The 19,855-nt window shown below is 41.0% G+C and overlaps 1 protein-coding gene across 1 annotated transcript in view; it reads left to right on the top strand.

Annotated features, from left to right (window-relative positions):
• Positions 1-17,503, top strand: part of LOC139583761 (cadherin-12-like) — a 214,830-nt gene extending 197,327 nt beyond the window's left edge. Inside the window, exons 10-12 of the mRNA XM_071415201.1 lie at positions 1,733-1,850; positions 3,545-3,796; positions 16,134-17,503. Coding sequence (XP_071271302.1) covers positions 1,733-1,850; positions 3,545-3,796; positions 16,134-16,672 — 909 coding nt within the window. The 3' untranslated portion in view covers positions 16,673-17,503. The remainder of the gene's footprint in view (positions 1-1,732; positions 1,851-3,544; positions 3,797-16,133) is intronic.
• Positions 17,504-19,855: the final 2,352 nt, after the last annotated feature.

The raw sequence follows: 19,855 nt of genomic DNA, 5'->3' as shown, positions 1-19,855 counted from the left end.
AAGTTTGTGGAAGCCTACCGAAATGTTTGACCCAAGTTAAACAATTTAAAGGAAATGCTACCAAATACTAATTGAGTGTATGTAAACTTCTGACCCACTGGGAATGTGATGAAAGAAATAAAAGCTGAAATAAATCATTCTCTACTATTATTCTGACATTTCACATTCTTAAAATAAAGTGGTGATCCTAACTGACCTAAGACAGGTAATGTTTACTAGGATTAAATGTCAGGAATTGTGAAAAACTGAGTTTAAATCTATTTGGCTAAGGTGTATGTAAACTTCTGACTTCAACTGTATAAATGTCCCTCTGTGATCACATCTTCTGCGATGTTGGTTACAAAGCTGTACATATTTAAATTAGGTAGAGAATAAGACTTCCATTGGTGTATTAAATGTAGACTTTTATGATGTCACAAAAAGCCTTTAATAATCCCACCTCCATTCTACCTCCTGAATCAAATTGTTTGACATGGGGTAGGGGACCAGTAACTTTATGATGAAACTTTATCAATGTAGAAGCAACAATCATGTTCCATACTTTGGTAGTCCTGGTTTCATCTAAATATCATCACATTTCCATATTAGTACTCTTCACAGCAAGATTACGCCAGGTTTTTACTCATAGCTGGTCGGCGATAAAGAATTGAAGGTCTTCTTTTGTAAGAGCCATCACAAGTCCCCCTTGATGGTTAGTTGCACTCACATTGCCTTCCAAAATACAGACAAAGCACTTATAGTACAGTACAGGTATTCTGAAGCAGATCACACTGTGCAGCTGCAACCTCCCCTGAACAGTCATCTATAACCAGGGATGTATTCAAGTGAGAAAAACAAGAGAGATACATTTCCAGGTGAAAGCAGGGAGGAAGGCTACGCGAAAAACACCCTGTTTCAACATTCTCAGCAAAATAGATTAAGCAGAGAAAAACCATTATCATAAACACACTTGAATGCTTTCTGAGATAAAGAGGGTAGAGTTTAGTGAGGCAGTGGGCAGCCTCCCAAACTGAAGCCCCATGCACAGAGGAGAGTTGCGATGCGAGAGGAGGCGAGGAGAGGAGGCGAGGAGAGGTGGGAAGGAGAGTAGGTGAGGAGCCGAAGAGAGGAGGCGAGGATAAACAACCTCCCATTGAGATCATAACCCTGTGCACTGATTGATGTTTAGAAATAGTGATAATTAATTTTCTCTTACAGATATGTCCCTGTTCAGTTCACCCGCATGTATACATCACTTCGTGCCCAGATTTTTCCCAATACACAATGATAATAGAGCTAGGTTTTATTGGTGCATAGATTTAGGAAAGTACGGTATGTTCACTCTGAGGGTACTGATAAAATGCTGCACGTGGCAGGTCTTTATACTTTTATTTATAAATCATGGCTTTATGTCTAATAAATCACAATTTTTTTTTCATGAAAATAACTACAAATATATATTTTTTATCATTTATTTTCCCTGAGCCCCTTTTTGACACTGAAATAAGCAATCTAATCTATATTTACTGCACTGCACCTATAATCTTGTTGCTAGCCAAAAAAATATGTAGAAATACAACAATTTCTTGATGTAATTTTTTATGAGTCATGGAACTTAAAGGATAACTTAACGAAATGTCCTGACATCTTGAGTTTATTGTGTCTAGACGATACTAAAATAACGATCTCAACAGCCATGCAATCCTTTGATGATTCTCTTTCAGTTTAATATTCAAATGTTTTTCTCTCTCAGGTAATTCAAATCTTCAGTGCAAAGGACCAGGATCTACCACAAAGTGGTCATAAGTTCTCCTTCAAACCATCAGAGAGGGACGTCAACAACAAGAACTTCACTATCCAAGACTTTGGAAGTGAGTTACAGTATCTTGACCAGGTTTCTGACACTGTGCCAGTGAGGAAGAAAAAGTAGTCCTCATAGTGAAGAAGCATGATGACAGCACCTAACATATTTCTAGGTGATACAGTGAATCATTACACCTGCTACAAGGTCACATCAGTCTCCTTTAGACATATGTCGTTATGAGTACCTGATAGATAGTGTTATCATATAACCCAAGAAAAGTACTGAATATTTGTATTAATTTTGTGCAGTAGCCATAGCCATCACCAATGGGAGTCAACTATCTAAAATATTCATAAATGAGTACTGTTGTGTCAATTCTATATGATTTAGCATATGTTGTCATATATACTTAACAAAAATATAAATGCAACAACTTAAAATATGTTAATGAGTTACAGTTCATAGAAGGAAATAAGTCAATTGAAATACATTCATTAGGCCCAAATCCATTGATTTCACATGACTGGGCAGGGGTGGAGCCATGGGTGGGCCTGTGAGGGCATAGGCCCACCCACTTAGGAGCCAGGCCCAGCCAATCAGAATACGTTTTTCCCCACAAAAGGGCTTTATTACAGAACATTTCATCTTTTATTTCAGCTCATGAAACTTGGGACCTACACTTTACATGTTGCGTTTATATTTTTGTTCAGTATAGTATATTCTCAGAAAGGTATGATGTCTCTTTCCAATGGGCATATTGCAAAACACACCCTTTGAAGACGGGTGTGAGTATGACCCATTGCAGTATGAAGCTGTGGAAAGGAATGCATTTCTCAACCTTGAAGAGAGACCTGGCCTGAACCCCTGATCCAGATTTACCTTTTGGACACAGAGCCTTACAGCTTTCCGCCTTGCCGTCACTGTGCCAACAGACACAATCTCCAGATACAGGGATGAGATCTGATGCGCATGGACAAGGCATTCAAAGCACCAAAGGCGAAGTCTAGCAAAGCAAGAGAAAATAGAAAAAACACATTCCGCCTCCAAAATGGAACCCTATTCCCTTTATAGTGCACTATTCAAGTATTGCACTATAAAAGGAAAGGGTGCCATTTGGAACGAATCCATAATCTGTGCATAACATGTAAGGTGTGTTGAGACACCTTGACCCTTCTGTCAGGAAAAAGTCCCCGGCGTTGTCAGAGGAACAAACCAATCTTGACAGGGGTCAGACAGTCTAGCCACACTGGTCAGGTCTGGGGCTGGTCCAACCTGACACATCGCCCTGTTCCTGAGAAACCCTGTCCAGGTCTATTCCTCTGACCAACTTCACACCTGCTCCAGCACCACCCCAACGCCACCTTACTTTCTTAGTACATGATTACCTTACTCTCCTTAGCAGGCCACATGGTTCCTTTATTCTTAATCATTGTTTAACCTTCTAGTTTCCTAGAGTTATGTCAGATGAATGAACACATAGAAAACACAAAAGTTCCCCAGCACATTCTGTTGTAGTGGATAAGGGTCTAAGGCTGCCATGTTGTCCCGGAGGCAGTTTAAACATTTTGACTTGCTGGCTGAGGTAACGTCAGGTCACCCTTGTTCAAGACAAGGGACAGAAAACAACCAACTCATAACATTTCTGATGTAATTTCCAACAGGAATACACAGGTTCAGTAAAAGCATTATCATTGTCTCATTGTATAGGCTAGTGTATCCCGAATAGTCATGTGTAGTTAAATTTGTTTCTTTCTGTTCCAGATAACACAGCGGGGATAGTGACTCTGCGCAGCGACTTCCGACGGCGTTCCCAGGAGATCTACTTCCTTCCTGTGGTGATCCAGGACAGTGGCTACCCCGTCCAAAGCAGTACGGGCATCCTGACCATCCGTGTGTGTGGCTGTGAGTCGGATGGATCGCTCCTCACCTGCAGTGCAGAGGCCATCTTCCTCCCAGTGGGGCTGAGTACAGGGGCCCTGATAGCCATACTCCTCTGCATTGTCATTCTTCTGGGTGAGTCATTTATTATGCCTCATTCACTTCTCCTAGTCATTGAATGTGTGATGGAGTTTATCCCTTTAAGGCCAACCCTGGGCGTCAACCAACATTCACAAAAACACTAACACTCACAAAGCAGTGCCATAACCACTAGACTAACCACCACCATAGTCAGTATATTATCATTCTATTGGGTGAGTATTGAGTAATTTACCCTTGTGGTAGGTCCTACTCAGTTATGACTGTGTAATGTTTTATTGTATGGCTGAGTACTGGGGCTTTGATAGCCATCCTCCTGTGCATTGTCATTATACTGGGTGAGTCATTTACAGCTAGGGTACATCCTCCTAATCAGTAATGACTATGTAACAGATCAGTGTGTGTCCCTGTACGGCGACACAGGACACAAACCCACAATAGCTCTGTATAGTTTAAGTTCTCTCTAAGCCAGGGGAGGGGGGTTCTAAGCTAACATATTGAATTATTTAAATAAACCAATTAAGCAAATTTGAGCAGTCTTGATACAACATTTTGCACATATACTGCTGCCATCTAGTGGCCAAAATCTAAATTGAGCCTAACCTGGAATAGTACGTTATGGCCTTTCTCTTGCGTTTCAAAGATGACGGGAGAAAAAAATAATAATGTGCATGTTTTTTTATTTGCATTATCTTTTACCAGATCTAATGTGTGTTATTCTCCTACATAAATTCACATTTCCACAAACTTCAAAGTGTTTCCTTTCAAATGGTATCAAGGATATACATATACTTGTTCAGGTCCTGAGCTACAGGCAGTTAGATTTGGATATGTCATTTTAGTTGAAAATTGAAAAAAAAGGGTTCAATCCACTTCTTAAGGCTAGGCGTCCTGCTAGCGGGACAACCTCCGGTGAAACTGGAGGGAGTGCAATTCAAATAAACAATCATAAAATTTATGGATATTAAACATTTAGGTACATACCAGTGTCTTATATCAGTTAAAAGCTTAAATTCTTGTTAATCAAACTGCATTGTCCAATTTACAGTAGGCTTTACAGGGAAAGCATGCCATGCGATTGTTTGAGGACGGCCCACATCAAAATATTTTTCCACCGGCACAGGTTTCATAAATTCATAAATAGCGATTAAATATTCACTTACTTTTTAAAAAATCTTCCTCTGATTTGTCATCCAAAGGGTCCAAGTTACAGCATGTAGTGTCATTTTGTTAGATAAAATCCTTCTTTATATTCCAAAAAGTCTGTTTAGTTGGCACCATTGATTTGAGTAATCCACTCGTTCAACATGCAGAGAAAGGAATCCAAAAAGCTACCGCTAAACTTTGTTAAAACAACTCAAAATACATTTCTATTTAATCCCCAGATACCCTAAAATTTAATTAAACTATAAAATTTCATACGGAAAGAAGTATGTTCATTAGGAAAATTATATTATAGCAGGTGCATGTCCTCTTAGCAGTCGCATACATGAAATTCCAAATCGGTGTCCCTGTATCAAAACTCATTATTCTTCCTCATTTTGGAAGAAACAAGCCTGAAACCTTGAACAAAGATTTAAAAATAAATAAAAAAATAAATAAATGTTCCCCCGTACGTTCCATTGGAAGAGTATGGGCTCTCAAAAAAATAATTCCGGTTGGTTTTTCTTTGGATTTTCACCTACCATATCTATTTTCTTATAGTCTCCTTCATTATTTTAACATTTCTACAAACTTCAGAGTGTGTTCTTTCCAATGTTACCAATTATATGCATTTCCTGGCTTCAGGGCCTGAGCAACAGGCAGTTTACTTTGGGAGTCAGGCGGAAATGGAGAAAAATAGACCCTAGACTGAAGAAGATTTATTACGAAGTTTTAAGATGGTAATACCAAGGATAATTTAGCTATTTTAATTTTAAGACCCCTTAAGGCATAAAATAATATATTTAAAAATATATATTTGATGAAACATTTGAATTTTGCATTTCTGCTATTAGCCAACAGAAACGCATTAAATAACAGATTCACTACATGGAACAACAGATAGTCCCCCCCAAAAAATGTGTTTTGAAGTGTCTGTCCTATATCTGAGAGATAAAAGAAAGATCAGCAAACTATTTTAATTTTTACATGTATTTATCCCCTTATTTTAGGCACTAAACTATCTCCAAATATACTTCCATACATTTTTTAAACTTGTACCTGGACCTTCAGACAAGTCTTGTGAGGCTTGTGGGTGTCCTAGAGTAGCAGCTTTCAATGGAGTGGTCATAGTTTGTAAGCCAAACCATTCGTAAGCTACAGACATTTTCGTGAGAAGACTGATTTTCGGGATGTCTCGTGGTCAGACCAACACCGCTCCAGCTCTGCCACCTGTCACCGCATATGTGGAGGGGCTATATCAGTGGATGCGTTGGATTGAGATGCAGCCCATGAAATCTCTAGCATAAAACAGACTTGTGGATATATTTGTATTATGTTAATTAGATTTCCGCGATTCGTAGACTAAGGGATATCATCACTTATGTAGGCTAACCTTAACACCTAGCCCCATGAATGAGACACTGGAAGTGACACTTCATTCCGCACCCAATGGTCACCTCGGCAAGTCTGTGTTCTATTGATCACAATGAACTTGCGAGCAGATGTGAACTAAATGGCCAGTGAGAGCTTATCTATCGGGCAACGGCATCATCGTCTCTCAGAAATAAATTATTTTCACAACTGGCCAACCCAACCAAGACTATAGTTTTAGTAAGGGTAGCAGTTATGATTTGTCCGGTTGCAGGGATAGGGTTGCATTACGGTTAATTACAGAACATGTATTAAAGGTCCTGAATAGTCATTCTGAAAAGTACTTTTTCTCTCAAGGCTATCTACTAGTAAGTTTGAAAAGACAGGCTGAGTGTGCAGGAAAATTATATTTGTGAGCTCGCCTTGACCAGTGAAAAGTTTGGACACACCTACAGTGGGGCAAAAAAGTATTTAGTCAGCCACCAATTGTGCAAGTTCTCCCACTTAAAAAGATGAGAGAGGTCTGTAATTGTCATCATAGGTACACTTCAACTATGACAGACAAAATGAGAAAAAAAAATCCAGAAAATCACATTGTAGGATTTTTAATGAATTTATTTGCAAATTATTGTGGAAAATAAGTATTTGGTCAATAACAAAAGTTTATCTTAAAACTTTGTTATATACCCTTTGTTGGCAATGACAGAGGTCAAACGTTTTCTGTAAGTCTTCACAAGGTTTTCACACACTGTTGCTGGTATTTTGGCCCATTCCTCCATGCAGATCTCCTCTAGAGCAGTGATGTTTTGGGGCTGTTGCTGGGCAACACGGACTTTCAACTCCTTCCAAAGATTTTCTATGGGGTTGAGATCTGGAGACTGGCTAGGCCACTCCAGGACCTTGAAATGCTTCTTACGAAGCCACTCCTTCGTTGCCCGGGCGGTGTGTTTGGGATCATTGTCATGCTGAAAGACCCAGCCACGTTTCATCTTCAATGCCCTTGCTGATGGTAGGCTTTGTTACTTTGGTCCCAGCTCTCTGCAGGTCATTCACTAGGTCCCCTCATGTGGTTCTGGGATTTTTGCTCACCGTTCTTGTGATCATTTTGACCCCACGGGGTGAGATCTTGCGTGGAGCCCCAGATCGAGGGAGATTATCAGTGGTCTTGTATGTCTTCCATTTCCTAATAATTGCTCCCACAGTTGATTTCTTCAAACCAAGCTGCTTACCTATTGCAGATTCAGTCTTCCCAGCCTGGTGCAGGTCTACAATTTTGTTTCTGGTGTCCTTTGACAGCTCTTTGGTCTTGGCCATAGTGGAGTTTGGAGTGTGACTGTTTGAGGTTGTGGACAGGTGTCTTTTATACTGATAACAAGTTCAAACAGGTGCCAATAATACAGGTAACGAGTGGAGGACAGAAGAGCCTCTTAAAGAAGAAGTTACAGGTCTGTGAGAGCCAGACATCTTGCTTGTTTGTAGGTGACCAAATACTTATTTTCCACCATAATTTGCAAATAAATTCATTAAAAACCCTACAATGTGATTTTCTGGATTTTTTTTCTCATTTTGTCTGTCATAGTTGAGGTGTACCTATGATGACAATTACAGGCCTCTCTCATCTTTTTAAGTGGGAGAACTTGCACAATTGGTGGCTGACTAAATACTTTTTTGCCCCACTGTACCTATTCAAGGGTTTTTCTTTATTTTTACGATGTAGAATAATAATGAAGACGTAAAAACTATAAAATAACACATATGGAATCATTTAGTAACAAAAAAAGTGTTAAACAAATCAGATTCTACAAAGTAGCCACCCTTTAACTTGATGGCAGCTTTGTACACTCTTGGCACACTCTTGGCATTCTCTCAACCAGCTTCACCTGGAATGCTTTTCCAACAGTCTTGACGGAGTTCCCACATATGCTGAACACTTGTTGGCTGCTTTTCCTTCACTCTGCGGTCCAACTCATCCCAAACCATCTCAATTGGGTTGAGCTTGGGTGATTGTGGCCAGGTCATCTGATGCAGGACTCCATCACTCTCCTTCTTGGTCAAATAACGCTTACACAGCCTGGAGGTGTCTTGGGTCATTGTTCAGTTGAAAAACAAATGATAGTCCAACGAAGCGCAAACCAGATGGGATGGTTTATCGCTGCAGAATGCTGTGGAAGCCATGCTGGTTAAGAGTGCCTTGAATTCTAAATAAATCACAGACAGTGACACCAGCAAAGCACCCCTAGAACATTTTGCAAAAAAAACTAAACAACAAAAAAACTGAAATACCTTATTTACATTAGTATTCGGACACTTTGCTATGAGACTCGAAATTTAGTTCCGGTACATCCTGTTTCCATTGATCATCCTTGTGACGTTTCTACAAGTTGATTGGAGTCCACCTGTGGTAAATTCAATAAATTGAACATGATTTGGAAAGGCACACACCTGTCTATATAAAGTTGACAGTGCATGTTAGTGCAAAAACAAAAGCCATGAGATCAAAGGAATTGTCCGTAGAGCTCCGCGACAGGATTGTGTCGAGGCACAGATCGGGGGATAGGTACCAAAACATTTCTGTAACATTGAAGGTCCCCAAGAACACAGTGGCCTCCATCATTCTTAAATGGAAGAAGTTTGGAAACACCAAGACTCTTCCAAGAGCTGGCCGCCTGGCCAAACGGAGCAATCGGGGCAGAAGGGCCTTGGTCAGGGAGGTGACCAAGAATCCAATGGTCACTCTGACAGAGCTCCAGTGTTCCTCTGTGGAGATGGGAGAACCTTCCAGAAGGACTACCATCTCTGCAGCACTCCACCAATCAGGCCTTTATGGTAGAGTGGCCAGACAGAAGCCAGTCCTCAGTAAAAGGCACATGACAGCCCGCTTGGAGTTTGCCAAAAGGTACCTTAAGGACTCTCAGACCATGAGAAACAAGATGATTCTCTGTTTTGATGAAACCAAGATTGAACTCTTTAGCCTGAATGCCAAGCCTCACGTCTGCAGGAAATCTGGCACCATCCCAACGGCGAAGAAGGGTGGTGGCAGCACGAAGCTATGGGGATGTTTTTCAGTGGCAGGGACTGGGAGACGAGTCAGGATTGAGGAAAATATGAACGGAGCAAAGTACAGCGAGATCCTTGATGAAAACTTGCCCCAGAGCGCTCAGGACCTCAGACTGGGATCAAGGTTCACCTTCAAACAGGACAACGGCCCTAAGCACACAGCCAAGACAATGACGGAGTGGCTTTGGGACAAGTCTCTGAATGTCCTTCTGTGGCCAAGCCAGAGCCAAGACTAGAATTCGATCGAACATCTCTGGAGAGACCTGAAAATAGTTGTGCAGCAACTCTCCCCATCCAACCTGACAGAGCTTGAGAGTATCTGCAGAGAATAATGAGATAAACTTCCCAAATACAGGTGTGCGAAGTTTGTAGTGTCATACACAAGAAGACTCTTGGCTGTAATCGCGGCCAAAGATGCTCCAACAAAGTACTGAGTAAAGGCTGCAATAAATCCAAGTAACAGATTGGATTAATTTATAAAAATGTATGTTATTTAAATTTTGGAAGCAAGATTAATTACTCAATCAATGTACAAACAGTTAAAACAATCAACCTCCAACATAGTATGCTGGGAAATATAATCATGATGGTCATGGTTTTGGTTTGACACTGGTTATTAACACCAACACTGGGCTGCTTTTAAACCAATAAGTGTTAATTTGAGACTTACAGAGTTAATCTAACACCTGAATCAACACTAGAAATGTTACACTGAAAAATATACACTTGTTTAACATTAGCCAAGAAAGTCAGAGAGGGGATGTAAAAAGTCAGAGAGGGGATGTAAATATCACGTTGTGATATTGTGTGATGGTCGGCCATTAAAACTGGTTCATTTTTTACAGTGTACAGTAGGTCAAGTATGGCCGTGACCCATACAGAATAATCAAAATAATTTAATCTTTAGCCATAAAATTATAATTTTTCTCCCTCTACCCAGACTCCACTACACAGCATATGATCAGGAAAAACTAAAGGGATATGATCAATTTGCAAACCAATGATGAATTACCAAATTGGTTATGGTTAGACGCTAATATTAAGGGCAGGGTTAAGGTTAAGGTCAGGGTAATGGTTAGAGTTATGGATTGGCATGCCAGTCACGTCCCTTTAGTCACACATATAATTAACTGAATGTGATTAAGTATAATTTCACCAAATGTTGGCGGCTCACATGTGAAAGTATCTGCAAATGCCTTGTGGATGGCTTCCTTCAAGGCCACCCAGTCTTACTGAACATCGGTGGTGTTGCAATCAGGGTTGCATTCAGGGAGGTTTTGTTCAGATGGACAGGACAGAGTCATTTAGCTCTTCTGCTTGTTGTTTGTAGACGTTGTATTTCTGTGTAGGGGTTATGGGTTGCTTTCTTTGCTTGGGGGCCAGACTGATGGCCATCACAGATTTGATTAGGCGGTGGTCAGTCCAGCAGACTTCAGTACCTCTGATGGCATGGGTGACGTTTACATCCCTGAGGTCTTGTGATCTTACAATGATGTAATCTATAAGATGCTATTGTTTTGAGCGAGGGTGCTGTCATGTTTCTTTGTGTTGGTTGCTTTCCTTATGCCATGCTTGCTTTGCTTTGCTATGCTCTGCCTTGCATTGCTCTGCCTTGTGTTGCTCTGCTCTGCATGCCACTTCAGGGAGTGACGCTCCTGGCCCAAGCTCAGCTAGCTGACGCTGACAGCACCCGGGTTACAGGATTAGGTGTATATTGAATTGCAATCAAATAGGCTGTAATTACAAATAGTACATTAATTATTTGATCTACAGACTAAGGTGTAGGAGGAGACATAGGACCACCCGGGACCTGGATATCAAGACGACGATCCAAATGTCATATCATTGCATATCGTTGCTTACAATTATACTATGTGTAACCTGCTTTAACTCAGTTCCCTTGTGGTTAGAGTATCCACTCTGAGGTTGGAAGGTTGCTAGTTTGACCCCTGGCCAAATTATACCAAAGACTGTAAAAACTGGATCTGATGCTTCTCTGCTTGGCACTCAGCAATAAGGAGATATACTAGTTTCCTGTCCAGGTGGTGTACTTGTACATCAAGCTGCCTCACGCTACAGAAAACAATAGATAAGCTCCTCCTCCTATAAGCAGTTCCAGCTCACTCATGCAAGGCTACTTACTTTACTAAGGGCTCGATTCAATCAGATCCTCTTTAGCCAATTTCTGCATAGCAGTTGTTTTGACAGTGTCAGGGGTGGAACTGCGTTAGAGCTGTCAAATCCACAAGTTGCTCCCGGCATTATACCTTAAGCAGACATTGCCATTTGCTCCATGGAGCTACATTTACAGAAATACCATGCAGCCTTGTTTACAAGTTCTAACACTGGAATGAGAGATGTCATCTACACCTCCATTAGGATGATAGAAATCCTCATTATTTTGTTTAATGATTTTCAATTTCAGCGTAATTATTTCCATATAGCCTACACTTTCTCGTTCGGGAACTTCTACAGGAGTGGGTCGGGTGTGGCTTCGTGTCAATGATTGCAAGAGCAGCTGCTCACCAATTGGAGGGCTCCATCTCCGACACAGCCAAAACATCCGCTGCACTGGGTCTGCTATCGCCAGTAAACGCTTGATATGATAGAAACTAGGTTTTAATCTACATAATTGCTTTTACATAACTTAAAAAGGTCTGAAGTACACAAGTCTTTTCCATCAACCTATGCCTCAGATCACACAGGACACTCAGAGGCAATCCAACCTTGAACTGACTCAAACTGCTGAATATCACTGTTCCAGACAACATTATAAAGTATTAGATATATCACTGTTCTCATTGTTAAAGTGTACGTTTATGTATCAGCTTCATATCAAACAAGTGTGTTATGATGCATGCATACGTAATTCAAGATTGTTTTGATCACGCGGACTGGGAAATGTTCCGGGCAGCCTCAGAGAATGACAAGGATTTATACGTTGACTCGGTGAGTGAGTTTATAAGGAAGTGCATTGGAGATGTTGTACACCCTGTGACTATTAAAAACTACCCTAACCAGAAACCGTTGATAGATGGCGGCATTCGCGCAAAATTGAAAGCGCAAACCAAAGCATTTAACCATGGAAAGATGACTGGGAATATGGTCGAATATAAATATAAACAGTGTAGTTATTCCCTCCACAAGGCAACCAAACAAGTGAAATGTCTGTATAGGGACAAAGTAGAGTCTAAATTCAACGGCACAGACACGAGACGTATGTGGCAGGGTCTACAGGCAATTACGGACTACAAATTGAAAACCAGCCACGTCACAGACACCGACGTCTTTTTTCCAGACAAACTAAACGGCTTCTTTGACCGCTTTGAGGATAATACAGTGCCACCGACGCGGCCTGCTACCAAGGACTGCGGACACCCCTTTCCTTCTCCGTGGCTGACGTGAGTAAGACATTTAAACGTGTTAAACCTCGCAAGGCTGCTGGCCCAGACGGCATCCCTAGCCGTGTCCTCAGAGCATGTGCAGACCAGCTGGCTGGTGTGTTTACGGACATATTCAATCGTTCCCTATTCCAGTCTGCTGTCCCCACATGCTTCAAGATGGCTACCACTGTTCCTGTACTCAAGAAGGAAAGATAATTGAAATAAATGACTATCGGCCCCGTAGCATTCAATTATGTCATCATGAAGTGCTTTGAGAGACTATCTCCTTACTTGCCACCCTAGACTCACTTCAATTTGCATACCGCCCCAACATGTCCACAGACGACACAATCGCCATCACACTGCACACTGACCTATCCCACCTGGAGAAGAATACCTATGTAACAATGCTGTTCATTGACTACAGCTCAGCATTCAACACCATAGTACTCTCCAAGCTCATCATTAAGCTCGAGGCCCTGGGTGTCAACCCCGTCCTGTGCAATTGGGTCCTGGACTTTCTGATGGGCCGCCCTCGGGTGGTGAAGGTAGGCAACAACATCTCCACTTCACTGATCCTCAACACTGGGGCCCCTCAAGGGTGCATGCTCAGCCCCTTCCTGTACTCCCTGTTCACCCATGACTGCGCGGCCATGCACGCCTCCAACTCAATCCTCAAGTTTGCAGACGACACAACAGTAGTGGGCTTGATTACCAACAACAACGAGACAGCCTACAGGGAGGAGGTGAGGGCACTCGGAGTGTGGTGTCAGGAAAACAAGCTCTCACTCAACATCAACAAAACAAAGGAGATGATCGTGGACTTCAGGAAACAGCAGAGGGAGCATCCCCCCATCCACATCGACTGGACAGTAGTGGAGAAGGTGTAAAGTTTTAAGTTCCTCACCGTACACATCACTGACGAACTGAAATTGTCCACCCACACAGACAGTGTGGTGAAGAAGGTGCAACAGCGCCTCTTCAACCTCAGGAGGCTGAAGAAATTTGACTTGTCACCTAAAACCCGGACAAACTTTTACATATGCACAATTGAGAGCATCTTGTCAGGCTCTATCACTGCCTGGTACGGCAACTGCACCGCCCACAACCGCAAGGCTCTCCAGAGGGTGGTGCGGTGGGCACAACGCATCACCGGGGGCAACCACCTGCCCTCTGGGACACCTACAGCACCCGATGTCACAGGAAGGCCAAAAATATCATCAAGGACAATAACCACCCGAGCCACTGCCTGTTCACCCCGCTACCATCCAGAAGGCGAGGTCAGTACAGGTGCATCAAAGTTGGGACCGAGAGACTTTTAAGCAGCCATCACTAACACAGAGAGGCTGATGCCTCCATACAGACTCAAATCATTGGCCACTTTAATATATGGATCACTAGTCACTTTAAATAATGCCACTTTAATAATGATTACATATCTTACATTACTCATCTCATATGTGTATACTGTATCTTATACCATCTATTGCATATTGCATATGCCACTCGGGCCTCGTCCATCCATATATTTATATGTACATATTCTTATTCCATCCCTTTAGATTTGTGTGTATTAGGTAGTTGTTGTGGAATTGTTATATTACTTGTTAGATGTTACTGCACTATATCTTACATTACTCATCTCATATGTGTATACTGTATCTTATACCATCTATTGCATATTGCATATGCCACTCGGGCCTCGTCCATCCATATATTTATATGTACATATTCTTATTCCATCCCTTTAGATTTGTGTGTATTAGGTAGTTGTTGTGGAATTGTTATATTACTTGTTAGATGTTACTGCACTATCGGAACTAGAAGCACAAGCATTTCGCTACACTCGCATTGACATCTGCTAACCATGTGTATGTGACCAATAAAATTTGATTTGATTTGAATTATTAATGTCGATATAATCTTGAGATTCAGAAAGCATAATTTGCTATTAGCCGCTAGTGCTAGTAGCCACATCATTTAATACTATGCCCTTGCATTTAAGATGTGCATGTACCCAGGAGAATTCTGTATTAATGTGTTACTTGGACCACACCATGTCGTCAAGTCTCCACTATGTTAACTTTTTGGAAATGATGTGTCTACAAAGGTAATGGGGTTTAGAGATTGTTCAACGAGTGTTCTTTCATGAATTAGTCTAGCCAACTTCAAGGAGTCATTTTTCATGTTGAGAGTGAGTCTTTGTTAGTATGAACACGGCCCTCTTCACCCACTGTGCTCTCTGTGAATGTAGAGTTAGTGTTGAAAGGGTTGACCACGTGGTGAGAGAACTGTTATCAGAGCTCAGAGTCAACATGCCCTGAGGCTATGACTGGCATCCATGTTATTCCATCAAGTCACACTGTCCTAGACAAAGTGCCAGAGTGATTCACAACTTACAGGGATAACTATTTTTTTGAAAGCCAGTTAGCTTTTGTGGTGGATATGTCAAGCTGACACAGTTGTTCCTTCCTGCATGTAAATAATGGGGAAATCAAGCTGTCTGTCAAACTGGCTGGCATGAGGGCCTGTCTGGCATTAGCGTTACCTCCCCAGACCATTACAATTAGACCACACCCAGCTACCACCCTCGAAAGAACTGTCCAAATAATAACGACCATGCATGTCAAACCTTGACCACTGGGGGGAGCTGACGCACTGTTTGACTAATATCGTAGAAGAGAAGGCGAAGGAGAAGGAAAAGAAGGGCAGTCAAGATACAGCTCTCATGCTTTCTATTGTTTTTGTCAATTTTCAACCAATTTATTTCTTCATTATAATTGAATACTTTCTCTACATGTGTTGAGCTGTGCATTCCTTTCCCTTGTGAATTGTCCAACTGAAGACCCATATGGGAAATGTACTGTATTTACCACAGCGAGGAGGAAAAAACAGTGGAATAATCTTTCATCCCCCTTACTTTACAAAATGAGTGTGAGAGATTTGTGTTCGATATGGGCAGCTCCAGTTACAGGGAAATTGGAAGGAACTGTGGAGGTACATTCTTAAGAATACCACCTCCATGCCGTGATCAGTGCTTGACTACAATGCAATGTCAGAAGACTATCTCATGTTAGTACTCAGTACATAACGTCTGTTGCTAAGGAACAATATGTGTGGGAGATTTGGTAACTTCTTCATTGGCAAGTCACATGAATGCATACCAAGGAAATGTTTACCATTTCAAGCCACCAACAAAAACATAAACAATGGATCATTCCATTTCCCCAATGCAAGTTGCACTTTATATTATCTCATACTTTCATCAACCACTAATGTGTCATCTATCATCTTTGATCTCTCTCCAATGCTGTATTAGCAACATCATATAGCACCATTTAGGCTACCAATACCATTAAGAGTGATTCATAGTTTTCATAAACCACTAATGCGTTATTCTCTCTGTGATCTCTCTCCAGTCATCGTGGTCATCTACGTAGGTCTGAGACGACAGAAGAAGAAGGAGACCCTGATGACATCCAAGGAGGACATCCGTGACAATGTAATCCACTACGACGATGAGGGAGGGGGCGAAGAGGACACCCACGCTTTCGACATGGGCACCCTCCGCAACCCCAAAGTCATTAAGGAGAACCTTCTGAAAGAGAACCGGGACCTTTTCCGACGGGATGTCAAACCCGACCCCAAAACCGGCAAAAAACAAACTCCTGTTTCCCAAGACAGTGAAGATATCCGTGACTTCATCAATCAGCGACTGAAGGAAAACGATGTGGACAACTCGGCCCCACCCTATGACTCTCTAGCTACCTATGCCTATGAGGGAGATGGCTCTGTAGCAGAGTCGCTCAGCTCCATCGAGTCTCTGGTAGTAGATGCCGATGAGGACTATGATTACCTCAACAAATGGGGTCCTCGATTTAAGACTCTGGCCGGAATATTCGGAGAGCAGTCGGATACTCAAGCAGACACAACGACAACAACAGAAAACAGACATTGATGATGTTATTCACTTAGTAGACTCCAAAAGTGGACATGAAATGGCATTATTTTTCTTTTCTTAACAAAACGCTTTTGTGTTTTTTTTTCTATTTCAGGGTTTTATTTTTTGCAAATCAATTTGTTGAAATTTTTTCTTTCTATCGTCAATCGCAATATGTTTAAAAGCAGGATAGATAGCGAGATGAAAAAGACAGCCTTTTAATTACATTGATATTGAAGGTAGTTTTATGTCTTATTTATTTTTATTTATGTCTTCACTTCTAGGGGGAATAAAGACAGAAAACACAGAAAATGCAAGCATTTTCTTCTTTGACATCCTTAAAAGTGCCTCAAAATAATTGTTTTCAGATTTTTTTTATTCACTGCACATACTGTATCCTTCTCTCTCTCTCTCGCTCTCTCTCTCTCTCAAAGACACTGGCATAAAGCTGATCATGCAGGCATAGGTTGACTGGCAGACAGAGGCATGTCGTTTTGAGACTACTCTCAGTTGGACAAGTTATGACACAATTATGTGGCCCAAGTTTGGCCAAAGATATTCTGAATGTTATTTATTAGTAGTATTTATTTATTGTCTGGGTGTTTTTTGTTGGTTTCCTTTGTTAACGTATTTATCTATTTATCTCTTAATCATATACATATTTTTGAAGACACTTGAGGATTTTCTAATTATTCCATGACCCACACGGAAATTGACATTTCAGTCAGGTGAGTCAGGTGTATAGACTTGTACTTGTTGTAAAAATTAATTTAGGGCTAACCAAGATAATGCAGTTCAGCCAATGTAATAAATACTGTTTTCATAAATAAACACCACTGATAAAAACAACCATGTTTAATTTATGTTTTGTTCTATTTTATTGTAATGTTGGGAAAGAACACTCAATCTGGATTGGCTGTGTGTGAAAAATTTAATATTATTTTTATCCAGAAAACAGCATACCAGTTTTGATTAAATAAGGACCCTATAGGCTCAATCTACTGAAATGCTGTCCATGGCCAATGTGAGCTGATTTAATGTCTATGACTTCTGGTGACAATATTGTCAAAGAATGGATGGAAATGGGAACAGGCACCATATAAACAGCTTTATACCCCGAGGCCAGAGACTGAAGTGGTAACTGTGTGGTCTTTGTTTATTTAAGTGATAATGCCCGAGAAGCTGGTGTTTGGAGGATGGCATGGGTGATGTTAGGCCCAAGACGAAGTCCTCCAAACATCGGCTTCGAGGGCATAATCACATTTATACAACGGGTTACCAACATATTAAAATAATGATTAACATATTTTCATTAAAACATTTTTTTAGATGAGTTTATTCATACTATTTAATCCTTCTACAAGCTATAGTCCCGACACAAATCTAGGCCCTAGCCGGCTGGTCGTTTGTTCTATCGGTCCGGTTGCCAGAGACGCGACCCAGTCTTTGTCTTTTTGTTCTTTATCTATGGGCGCGACCCAGTCGTTCCTTTTAAATATTCCATTGCCATACCGGCTGGCAAAGTTCTTATCCCTTGTTTGCTAGCTAGCCAACTACAGCTAACTTACAGTCATGTCAAACCGTGCAGCTAGAATAACAACAGTAGCTGCACTTGTAGTTGTTTAAGCAGTTTTCTAGTGACATTTATTTGGATACATCCATAACAATAAACTAATCAGGCGCAATTTTGCCTAGCACAGAAAATGTTCTCTCTCGTCAGGATACTGTTGTTCAGAGGAGCAAGTCAACAGCACAGCTAACACAATTACTTCAAACTGAAGCTGAAAAGACTGCAAACTAGCTGCACTTCATTTTGTTTTACCTTTTTTCAATTGACATTTCTTTGTCAACAGTATATCTATAGAAATTATGTCAGCTGATTCATGAATTTCGACTGGCTGAGAAACGCTGCCTGCCTGTCTTTCTCGTCCCGGCATGTTCATTACCATGAGACAGCTGGAGATCGAATTTGAAGATTGAAACAATGTTGCAAATGTTGGAGAGACAGACAGCAAGGTTTATCCAAATCTCCGCAGCTGAAAATGAAATGTTAGTCTAAGAGAAATGTGAGATAATGTCTAGATGTAGCTCAAGTTTATAAATTGCCTGGCTGGGCTGATGAGACAGTGGTTTGAAAAGTCAGATGGAACAGTGCATAGGCATTTTAACATCATAGATTCAGCCAGTGGTAATTTGTGGAATAGACATAGGCTGAAAATGAGGTTTAACCAATCAGAATTCAGGATTAGAACCACCGATTGTATAATGAACCATAGTCACCCCCTTCTTGAATAGTGGGCTTTTGCAATTACGAATGTATTGTTTGATCTCTGTGGCTGTTGTTATGGACCAGCACACCCCCCTGCTGTAGCGTGGCCTTTCTGAAAATCACAACACTGCCATATCAGCAAAGAGTCACCCTGTTACCGACAGTGGGCAGACGCAGACAAACCAAATATAGACATCAGCACTAAGGGAGGTTCCCCCTACTGCATAAACATGAGAGAGAGAAAGTCAGCTGACAGATACTGAATAGCTCAGGGATTTTAAACACACAGCACTCAAATCCAAAGAGAAACTGAAGCAAATACTGGCGATGATATTTTTTGGAATATATCTACCATGCCTCTGTGGTCTACTACCTCCAAGGTCCATGTTCAGTGATAGGGGTTTACACATAATACCAGTATACACTCCCTGGTAGACGCAAGAGTAGTCTTCCTAATGAGGAATAAGTACATGCAGTGTTTTCAACCTACTATCGTTTCTAAGACAGTTAAATCGTAAATTCTGGAGTAATTCAATAAGAGAGAGCACAAATATGAGATGTCATTGACTATCAAAACTTCAATTGTATGAGGCACCATACACATTTCCATATGTGCATTCGGAAAGTATTCAGACCATTTGACTTTTTTCATATTTTGTTACGTTACAGCCTTATTCTAAAATTGTTTTTTTGTTTTTTACATCATCAATCTACACAAAATACTCCACAAAGCAAAACAGTTTTTTAGAAATTTTTGCAAATGTATAAACAGTGGGGAGAACAAGTATTTGATACACTGCCGATTTTGCAGGTTTTCCTACTTACAAAGCATGTAGAGGTCTGTAATTTTTATCATATGTACACTTCAACTGTGAGAGACGGAATCTAAAACAAAAATCCAGAAATTCATTTGCATATTATTGCTATATTAT

This window comes from Salvelinus alpinus, chromosome 8 (genome assembly GCF_045679555.1).
Source record: "Salvelinus alpinus chromosome 8, SLU_Salpinus.1, whole genome shotgun sequence".
In the NCBI taxonomy this organism is placed as follows: Eukaryota; Metazoa; Chordata; class Actinopteri; order Salmoniformes; family Salmonidae; genus Salvelinus; species Salvelinus alpinus.
This window is presented reverse-complemented; position numbering and strand designations above follow the sequence as displayed.